The sequence below is a fragment of the Hyperoodon ampullatus genome (genome assembly GCF_949752795.1).
Source record: "Hyperoodon ampullatus genome assembly, chromosome: 2".
Taxonomy (NCBI): Eukaryota; Metazoa; Chordata; class Mammalia; order Artiodactyla; family Ziphiidae; genus Hyperoodon; species Hyperoodon ampullatus.
In genome coordinates, this window is record NC_136915.1 from 109932665 (window position 1) to 109943857 (window position 11193).

The following is an 11193-nucleotide window of genomic DNA, read 5'->3' on the forward strand; positions in this document are numbered from 1 at the left end:
TGTGTTTTCCATGCTCGGGCCACAACAGCTTAAAATAAATGCTGCTGGACAATAAAAATGGTGACTTCCACCCTGCATATCAGATGGCTCAACTGAGAGGCTTGTCAGCACAATTATCACTCAACCATGCTGGAGGAGTAGAAGAACCCTTGAATCCACTCTTTGGAATAAAGATTTTAGAAAATACCAAGCTAAAATAATGGGCAGGAACAGCTATGTGAAGCACTGCAGAACCAGTCTTCCCTGACTGCCTAGCCCTATAGCATGGGAGTGAAGGAAAAGGAATGGCAAGTTTTAAACTGAAACAGAAATAGGAACAAACATTTCTTAGCACCCCAGGATCCCTAATGCTATACTTAAACCTAAGGGCCAGGGAAGCCAAGAATAATGGAAAAATCATATAAAAGCCCAGATATTAACTCAAGCTCTTCACTAAAGTAGCACTGCCACCTTGTAAGTAACTTATTTCTATATGTCAACTTCCGTTACCTGTTTATTAAATGAAACTGCACTAACTAGATGATTGCACATCTTGAGACTTGCTGGCCTCATTCCCCAGCTGTAGCCACCTGGCAAACATAAAACTAGGGACAACATGCTCAAAAAGAAGTCATGGGACTGGTTTAAGGGAAATAAGGATGAGAAGGCTCAGAAACCCCACCACAATAAACATTCATGTATCTCCTAGCTTTAAGATATAAAGTTTAGGGAAGTCCCTGGCAGTCCAGTGGTTAAGACTCCGTGTTTCCAACGCAGGGGGCATGGGTTTGATCCCTGGTCGGGGAACTAAGATCCCATGTGCCGCGTGACCACAAAAAAAAAATGAAATGAAGAAGAAATGAAGAAGTATCTAAAAACAACCCCAAAACATGGAGACCAGAGAAAAATGGCTCTAAACACTAAATAAAAATTTTAAATGTTCTCTGTATAAAAAAAAGATATAAAGTTTATACCTTTTGAAGTATATGAACTTTTTCATATATTTTCTTCCAGTTAGACAATAAACCCACAAAGGTAGGGAATGCCTTTATTTCTCCAAACCACCTGGCTCACTTAGTGTCTAGCATGCTGTTTAGAAAGGCTGATGGTTAGGAGGCATCACAATCCGCTGGCTAAATCAGGAGAGAGAAGTCAGTGTAACATCCCGAGTAGCTGAAAACTTATTTGGAAAGTTTCTGATTAAGAAGAATGAGTTAGATACTGAGAACAACATTCCTTCTCTAGTTTAGAAGTACTCCTCCCCCTCAATGATCGAGATTTCTCTCGAATATCTATGTTTCCTGGACCCTGTTTATCTTCCTTGATGCATACTCATTTGAGAAGCCAATCACATTTGGGAAAATACCATGATAAATTCTCCTAATCAAACTTGGGCAAATGGGCAAGTTTCAATCTTCACACATGGTAGATTGGTGTGTGTGTGAGAGGAGACAAGTGAGTTTGTTTCTCCTTGGGTAACATTTCTTTTGTATATTACACTCACAAGTAGTTTTAAACTTTTTTCAGTGGCAGGATTCCAGTAATGGTTAGGACATCATGAGGAAAGAAGTGACTCTGCCCCCTGCTGGCCACTAGCAGAAAGGCTTGAGTTCCTTTTGGCTTATTACTAGAGGTCACATTTCTCCTTCACAGACATGAGAGCTTGGGAAGGAATGGAAGACTGAAAGGGAAAAGGAAGAGCAGGCTTCCTTTTTTGCTTAGCCTGTACTGAGCTTTAGGTGTCAATAAACCATTTAGATCAAATACCGCAAACCCCTTATTTTGTGAGTCAAAACCTGAGGTGGCTGCATCTTCTGCATTAGCTACAGAAACAGTAGCTTGGACAGGAGTCAGGAAAAGTCCTGGTCTATATGCCAACGTCCCTGCTCCCTCTCCGTAAATTAGGGAAACGGGGAGCCCAGACACATCCCACATGAAGGGCCCCTGTTCCTTAGAAACTTAGGGCCCCACACTGGCTTCTCCCCTTGAATGGTGTCTTCAGTCTTGTTTTCTTCCCTTTCCCCAAACCCCAATAAAACACACCAACTGCTTCAGAGTATTTCTGGGTTGGGTTTTTTTTGTGGATCTTCTTTTGTTTTTTATTTCAAACTGAAAAAGTCCCCTGGGCTCTGTGGGGCTCCCCACGCTCACTGCCCTTCTTCCCGCAGCAAATCTATTTCAAGGACAGCACTTTTTTTTTTTTATGAATAATTGAGTTCTCAGCTTGCTCTGCAGAACCAGAGGAGCTGTCTGCATCTTTCATATTTAGACGGTCAGTTTCTTTTATCTGACACCAGGTCCCCAGCCACATCCAAGCAAACAAGGCATTCTTCTACAGAGCTGAATTAGAGCCTCTCATCTTTTGTCGATTTTACTTCCTCCTCCTCACACCCACCCCACACCAGCCACAGGGTTAAGGAGGATAGTCAAGAATGTTTTTATCAACTCCAAGCCCTAATTCATATTCCCCCAAATCTCCCACTCCACCCTCCCAACCCCCCACCCCACCCCCAGGATTTCACTGAGATGTCTCCCAACAATTATATGGAGAAAAAGGAAAAACAAAAAGGGTTCAAGGTCTTGGTGCTCAGCCCAAGGGGCTCCATGCGCTGGGACACCGACGGGCAGGGGCTTCTGCCTCTCCAGCCCGCGCCCGAGCCACCTCCTGACCCCTGGCTGCAAAAGCAGGGAGGGGCAGGAGCCAGCACAGGACCCAGGGGGGCAGCGTCTCAGGATCTGGCGGAGCCCCGGGCAGCATCATTCAACTTGGCCACTGCGGACGAACACAGAAGAAAAAGAAAACACTGTCAAGCAGTAAGGGAAAGAACCCTAAGTTCCACCCCAGTCTCTACCCCATCACTCTTCCACACTTAACAATCATTAGGGCTACCTGGCACATGTCTCAATCCTATCCAGCGAGTTGTTTAAAAAAAAAAAAGAGAATTTCAGTCTTTTCCTGTCTTCAAAACAAAATGTTCTCTGTCTTTTTGGAGATACCCATGAAAACAAAAACAAAAACAAATTCTTTAGACAAGATCAAAATAACTGGAGGTTTTCAGGGGTATAAGCTGCCTGGCTCAGAGCAGGCTTGGTTTCAGAGGCATGGCCAGAGCCACTTGCAGCAGCGGAGACGGACTGACTGGGGGCACACAGTGATCAGGTGGTAACTGCACGGAGGTCAGGGCCAGACAGCACACATGTTGTTCTGAGTGGACTTAATAATCTAGGTTTAATCAAAGCAATTTGGATTTGGATTTTGAAATGACCCTTCTTTGCCATGGAAGCTATGTACTTCACGCTGTGGAAACAGGTGGCATATACAGAACGTAGCTTGCTTCTTTGTTTTCTTAGCCTTGAAGATGACCAGGTGGAGAGAGAGACGAACAGTTTTTCTGATTTCCCTATTTCTTCTATTCCTTCCTAAAAACCAGACTCACTGTGGCCTCAGTCTTGAGGAGTCATACTGACCGATAGAGAAAGCAGCTCAGACAGAAAAGAAAAGAATACAAAATTTGAGAAGATCGGAGATGAAGAAAACGTACAAAATTATATATATATTTATATATATAATAACATGACATATCTATGTACAACATGTCTGGGACAGTTGAGGAAACTATACAAGGATGTTCAGCATTTTCCCCTTCCCACATGGACTTTAGACTAAGGAAGACAGCATGAGGAAATGGAGCAAGAAACACAAAAATTATATACAATTACAAGTGACAGCCAAGGAGTTTGGGGGCCAGGGAATCACAGGATCCTGCTCTCTCCATTCCCTCCTCACCAACTTTTTCCTATCCAATCTGAATGATGGCCTGAAAAGCGAATGGCTGGTCAGGAAAGAAGTAGAGACACACCCTAACCCCCCCACATGTGCATTAGCAAGTTCATCAGTCGTTCTCATCAGGCCAGATGTGTGGTACATCATAACTGGTGAGCTGAGAGGGCAAGAGAGGATTATAGAATCTTCCCCTCCTGAACAGCTAGTTCTCACCCTGCTCTCTCTGTGATAACTAGCAGGCTGCATTCAGTAACATTCAGGCCAAACCAGTGATAACTAGATTGATGATGCTGGCCACCTGCAGCCCCTTTCCTCCATCTGGTTCACGATCAGCATTGCTAATTCTCAGAGCACAGGAGCTGGGTTACTGAGCTCTAGGAAGGCAGAGACTTCTCAGTGCTCCTTCTCTTTCTCCCTAACCACCTTCCCCAGCTTCCTCCAAGGTGATTCATCTCCTGAGAACCTGCTGCTCCAGCCCTGCAGTAGCACTAAGCCCTGGAGGCTCACTCAGTTCATCCCTCTTCTTCTTGTCTCCCTAACAATACACCTGGCAGCTGATAACATCTGAAATATGGGACTCCAAATGTGCATGACTGAGCATGTTTCTTCAGGCCCACAGCTTGGCTGCCAGAGCAGCTTTTTAGCAGCAAGGGCCCAGATTGTAGGAAAGCAGGTGAGGGCAGAGGCAAGAGCTTTCATGGCTAGCTTCTTAGAATTTTTTTTCTTGACCCTCAAGACCATGATACTTATAAGGCCCTCTTGCCTGAATTTATAACCCGTAAACCTCAACTTCTCTCCCCATGTAGTCTTCAAATAGTTCCCCTCTGTAGGCTCACCTATGGGCCTTCCTCACTTTTGGCTTTACAATGAACAGCACAGTTTTTTTCAGGATTTTAGAATCAGAATCAATCTTATCTATATTCAACTATTTTACAGAGGAGGAAATAGAAATCCAGAGAGGTTAAATGACTTGACCAAGGTTACACGTCAATTCTGCCTAGACTGAGTGGAACTAGAACCCAGATATCTTGACTCTTAACCCAGTGTTCTTTCCACTATCCCATGATACTTTCAAAAAGCAACATGCTGGAAGAGAGAGAGAAGGTGCCCATTTTATGTTAATTATATCCTCCAATCTTTACATTGTTTAAGAACCAAGGCGTGTAAAAGACAGACTCAGTAAAGGAGGTTAAGTGGGCGTTATAGTTTTAGGCAAGCAAATCAGTTTTTTTTTGGGGGGCTTCTCTGAACCTGCCATAATGGAAACATGAAGCAGTAGCAGCCCAAGGGACAAAACACTTAAAGCACAGAAAACAGATCCCATTCAATCTACCTTTCCCAACCATGTCAGGTTAGCCTTGGGATGTTAAACCTGTTATATTATTCCCAAGGCCTAGCCTAACCAATTTTGGGATATTCTCTTCCAAAAGGAGAAGTCACATCTCCCCAGTTTCTTGTACAAAAGAAAAAGAGAGTTTGCAGCATTATCCAATCCTAGTCTCCTATTTCTGAGCCCCTACCTGGGCTACATGAGGGTGTGGAAATCTCAATTTATCCAAAGAAACGAACTCAGAGCCTCTCTTCAGCCCACATTAACTTCTCAGCAGCCCCCAGGAGAATCAGTCATTTCTGGCTAGCAAGCTGAGAAGATATAACTAGGTGCCCATTCCATCCCTGCCTATGATATACAAAAGTCCAGTGGGTGAGGAAGGGGAGCAGAAGGGGGCCCCGGTTACCCCGCAAGCTTGCTGGTGACGAGTGAGGACTTTCTCTGGGGCAGATCCTGTGGGGTGGGGATGTGGTCACCAGTCACCAGGTTCTTGTCTGGTCCTGCACTTGGCAGCTGCTTATTCTTCATCTTGGCTTTGGCCATGTTGTAGTCTCCTGAGTCAAAGTACTTTTGCTAAGAGATAAGAGGGAGGTTTAGGTGAGTGAGGAGCTCTGGTCTTCCTCAAAAACAAGGAGACTCACATCCACTATAAACCTTCATCCAGGCTCAGATCTTTCAAGTCTCTTTTGGATTAGTCTCATGCCTACAGAGCTTAGCATTAATTACATTTACTTATGTCTTCTCCCCAGTGTGTTCTGACTTTTTCAGGTATGGAAGCAGTTTCCCAGCTAGGGTGTTATTTTTGGAGTTAAGAGATAGCTCCTACATCCTCTGTACCCACATCTTTTGTAGCCCCATGAGTACAGGATGGTTCAACCAAATTACTGACTTTATTCACTAAGGCTTATGAGGACCTATTAGCCTCCAATGGGCTTGGTGCTGGGGAAACAGAAATGAATAAGATACATAGAAGGGTCGATCTGGGGCTATCAGCAGGAGATCAACCTCAAGCTAACAACCTCAAAATTAAAAATTATTCTCTCAGACTATGAATAGAAACAGAGCTTGTTCATGAGAATGTACTTTCCTCTGACTGCAAGCACTCCCACACATGTTCCATGGCTCTGACAGCCTGCCCACGCCTGCCTTGCTTACAGCAAGGTAAACTGCAAATCAGCATCACATCATCATCTGTGACTAAGACTCAGTAACCGGGATTCTCCAGAGGGATCTGCTTCCCTCTCCATTTCATCCACATAGAGAAACACAGTCCAGGTTAATGACATACAATCCCTCAGTCAGCTTTCAGTACCTCTGAGGACTGAGAAACCTGATCAGGAGCTAGATGGCTATAAAGGTAAGACTCTGCCTTGGGAGAAGGACCATTCTGGACAGGAAAAATAAGTCTCTTCAGGGAGCATAGTTAATAGTTGGTGCTAACTTCAAGGGTCTAAAGACATCTACTATTCATTTCAAGTTGAGGAAATCTGTAGGACAGATGGCTGATCTTTTTCTGAAATGACACACCCCAAAATTTAGCTCTAATCCTAAATGTGCAATCCTAAAACTCCCACCATCCAAACAGGCAAATGTCTGGAGGCTGTCAGCATTCCAGACTCCAACATCCCTCCCTCACTCCCCCAACCCCATACCCAAATGCCCCTACATTAAGCCTTAATATCCTACGTGGGAAATCAGAAGATAAGATACCATTTCAGAGATTTACAATATTTGCCTTGCTTTTTACAAGTTTCTAATTTTTCTCTACTACTGCCCCACAACAAAACCTTCATATCGGTGTTCAGTAGAACTTCCACAGATCTCATCCCTAAGGCCCCCTTTGGCTCCGAAGTAAGAGGGTAAGAGATTGTGCCCCGTACCCCTTTCTGGAGTCTCTTCATGAGGAAGTCAGAGCCTCCAGGCTTCTGTCCTAGGCTTGGATATTTGGCCTTTAGCTTTGCCTCCTCGGCTCTCTCAGGGAGCATACCTTCTTTCTCCTGTGTGTCCTGGAGGAAACAAACGGGCCAACAAAATTAAACACTAAGAAGCAACTGCTTCTAATATCTGATAACTTTTATACTATTACCTTTTCCTGGAGGTCTACCCATTAGTAAACATGCCATTTCCACTCTGTTCTTAAATAAAGCTAGACCTTTGTTCAGATCCCTAAAGCTCAAGATGACTGTATTGTGAGAAGAAAAGATAAGTTGCTTCACGAAACCCAGGGAACCACCCCAGTGACCTGTGAGTGACCTATACCTAAACACAATACTTCACTCAAAGAGCAAGCGATATCTCACTCAGAACAGAAGCTAAGAAAGACAGAGAAAAGAGCTAGCAGGGCTTCTGGTGATACAAAATTAGTAGGAAAGTTCCCTAGCTGTCCCTAAAACACGGTACAGGTCAAATGGGAAATCAAGGGGGATAACTGCTGAGATGTTCCCTCCTAAGCTAGTCAGCAGATAAGTCTCTCTACGGAGGAGGCTAGCTATGTAGCCATCTCCAGACATCTCCACCTTAGTAATGGGACAGCATTGCTTCCATAAACACTGTAGTAGGAAGGTGACAGGTAAACAGATTAAAATGACACTTTTTAACCTCAAGAAAATTAAGGTACAGTGGGTTCACTAGTATTTACCTACCAGTTTTGCCAAAAAATCAACACCTTCCCTAGTGACGGAAGTTTGGGGAACATGCCAAGAGCTCAATTAGCTTGCGGGGGCTCTTACTGTTGCTGTTACTCTCTGCTTGCTTTTTGTAGGCCCTGCTGCCCTTTTCTTTACTGACTTTTAAAAAAAGGACATGAAGCCAATTTGTGGCCCTTTTTAGTGGAATTACATTCCCTTCCCTTGAAAACCTGGCACAGACATAACACCAGGTGTATTTCATGAACCCGAATCCAGTACTAAATGTTATAAGTCAAATACAAACCCCCAAAGAGGGTGGCGTGTTTTCATCACAGAATTGCGGGTTAACTAAGTCCCACTACCTTGGAAGTCTGGGGGGACTATGGTGGCGTCTTTCTTGTCACGACTCTGTCGGCGTCTTTTCTAGGTTTAACTTCCACTATTCTGTTTGGAACTCTAGTCCTCTTCAATTTTGTAAGGTCCTCTTTGTAGGTGGGCAACAGACCATCTCCAGCGGTCAAAACGGGTCTCTTTGAGAAAGTTGCCGCCTTAAACTAGCCATGATAATAATTACTCTTCTCCCTTCCCCCAGTGCTGGTCCTTTTTAAACGTCTTTACCTCGACTTGTATCTTTCTGGGGATTTAGAATGCGAGCCCCAACCTAGTGGTTCGGTCACCTTACCCCTACTAACCAATAACACACATCTCATCCCGGGACCACCAACCCCTTTCATTCACCCAGTCTTTCTAAACACCCGCCCCACGCCCAGGCTTGGCCAATTATAGCACAACTTCAATGAGTTGAGCGGTAGGTCTACTGGCCAATCAAGAAGAGAACCGCACTGATTGACAATCCACCCAGCTAACCAGCGCCAAAGCAGCAGGCCGTACTGAAGCTCACCCTGCATGACGAAAGAAGTGGCCAACCCCTGCAGAGCCCGAGACCATGGCGACCAATCCGCACTGGTGGGAGACCGTCTCCCGCCCCAACACGGTCGCCCCCAGCTCGCCCACCGCACCCCCTCCATTTCACCTGCTTCTCCTCGCCAGTCTCCTCCGCAGGGTTCTCCTCCTCTTGTTTCTGGGACATGGCGGGACCGGGACTGTGGAGTGTAGGGGACCCAGGAAGTCACCCGGAGAAGGGAAGGGGGAGGGGAAACGGGACAACCTGCGCTGCTGCTTCGGCTCCTGTCACTAGGGTTGCTCAGTCAAAATGGCGGCTCTTGCCTGTGACGTTGCGGCCGCCCCTTCCTATGGGAGCCAATGGGAGCGGGGTAGATAGGGCAATGACGTAACGACCTACCAATAGTTGCTGGCTAAATGTGGGTTCTATGGAGGCGACGGGCAAGCTGGAAGGCCAACCTGGAAAGAGAGTGACCGACAAGGACCAATTGGAAGCCCTTGGGGGATGTGAGGGGGTGGTGCTGGTAGCTCTGGCATTTTTGCTCCTTTGATGGGGTCAGACTTCCTTCGGCTCCACCGCCCCGCGCCCATTAGGCTTTGCTGAGCTTCAAATTGGAGAGCGAAATGGTGGAAACCTTTTATTTCCAGGTGAAGAGGATTAAGCTTTGCGCAGTGGTAGCAGAAAATTATCAATCACCAGAAAATAATTAAGAGGTCAGACACTATTCCAATGTGTCACTTGGGGTGTGGAATGGAGAGACTGAGTCATCTTGCGGAACACAAATGGTTTACGTTTCATGATTTAACTCATGTACAGTTTTTTACTTGTTCACAGTCATCCCATGGAGACCTGAGCTCCTTGAAACAGTACAGGTCTAGGTACCTGGTAAACATTTAGTAAATACTTGCTAACGTATCCTGAGTCACAGTTCAATATTTTTTGAGCGTCTATTTGAAGATGGTACTGTTTTAGTTTTACAGGGGATACATATGTAGTAAGGCAGTCTCTGCCATAGAAAGTTTAGTGGGCTTGTAGGGAGGGTTTTCACAGTGTGCCAGGTGTACCTTAAATCCTCAAGATTAAATAGACACGTCTTCCTAGAGTGTTAGTCAAAAAGCACTACATTTTTATATTAAAACAGCCTAATACTAATAACACTGAAAAATTCATATTCAATTTAATTTTCCAGGCAGCCTGTTGTGACAGATAGCCTTGGAGCTGTTCATTTTCCTGTATAATTAGGTACACTTCTAATGGAAAAGTTTGAGAAGCATAGAATACACAGATGATTATCATACAAGGCAAAATCTGGTCAGCATTGAAGTAAAAGTATTAATAAAGTGATATAGGGGTTCAAAGGAAGGTTCATATTCAGTTTAGGGTCCCCCCCACAAAAATAGACTGTGATGGAGGTGGGTATTTGAAATCAGCTTTAAAGAATTTAGGAGTTTGCCAGGTAAAGGTGAAGGAAGGGTATTCTAGGTGATGGGGTCAGCATGAAGGCTAGAAAAATAGAACTGAGTCCAGAACATGGAGGACTCTGAATGCCAGGATAAGGAACTAATGAATAATTTAGTTATCCAGGGGAGACATTTAAGGATTTTAGGCCAGAGAGTGGCAGATCAGAACTGTTCATTAGGAAGATTAATCTAGTGGTAATGAATAAAAATCATTCAGAATTCCAAGCAGAAAGATACTGGGGGTGGACAGTCTAGCCAGGAGTCCACTGCAATACTCTGGGTAGGAGATAATTAGGATTTAAATTAGAAATGTGATAGTTTAGAATGGAAAACAGTGAACCTAATTGAGAGAGCCTGTGGCAATGTAATCTACTAGATTAGCAGCTGATTGAATATAGGGAATGAGGAGACCATGTGCCTCACGGTGACTATTTGTAGGAACAAATTCAAGAAAAGGAGTCGATTTGGAAATGGAATTGGAAGCAGACAGAAAATGAGGTGTTCGGTTTTGAAATCATTGACTTTTTAAAAGCCAGTGAGCCATTTGGTGGAGATATCCAAGCAATGAAGACTTAGGATAAATGACCTCTGAGATCTCCATAGCTGAAATTTTAGCATTCTAGGAAATATAAATCTGGAGTTTGGAATAAAAGTAGTAGCCAAATATGAATGAAATTTGGACTTCTTCACATAACTATAGGTAAAGTTGTGGAATTAGATGGGATCAACCAAGGAGAAAGTAGAAAAAAAAAGAAGTCCCAAGACAGAAACCTGGGGAAAAGTTGGCAAGGGACACAGAGGAAAATGATCAGAGTGGTAAGAAGAGAGAAGTAACAGAGAAGTTAAAGTTGAAGGGGATAAAAGCTAATTGCAAGTGGTTAAAGAGTGAAGAGGTGGTAGCAATATTTAACAATAAAGCAAAGAAAGGAATGAGGACAATGAACAGAAGAGGAAGCAGCAGAGGACTTTCTTTTTTTGGAGAGTAGGAAAGATTTAAGCAAGTTTTAGAAAAGGGGAAGGGCTAATTGAGAGAAAAACTAAAAACATAATTAACTACTTTAAAGAGGAGATAAATAATTAAAGTCTCATAGAAAACAAACTTACAGTTA

At 44.1% G+C, this 11193-nt stretch overlaps 1 protein-coding gene across 2 annotated transcripts; it reads right to left on the reverse strand.

Annotated features, from left to right (window-relative positions):
* Positions 1 to 2495: 2495 nt before the first annotated feature.
* Positions 2496 to 8902, reverse strand: ENSA (endosulfine alpha; the record flags this gene model as incomplete). Of its 2 annotated transcripts, XM_079696864.1 has the most annotated exons (4): positions 8754 to 8902; positions 6974 to 7099; positions 5500 to 5666; positions 2496 to 2752 (listed from the first exon to the last, which is right to left on the reverse strand). In XM_079696864.1, exons 1-4 carry the CDS (start codon positions 8808 to 8810, stop codon positions 2737 to 2739), a joined length of 366 nt encoding a protein of 121 aa, XP_079552990.1. In that variant the 5' UTR covers positions 8811 to 8902. The 2 variants fall into 2 exon arrangements, with proteins under 2 accessions (XP_079552990.1, XP_079552991.1); XM_079696865.1 differs by lacking the exon at positions 2496 to 2752 and having other exon boundaries at positions 5496 to 5666.
* Positions 8903 to 11193: the final 2291 nt, after the last annotated feature.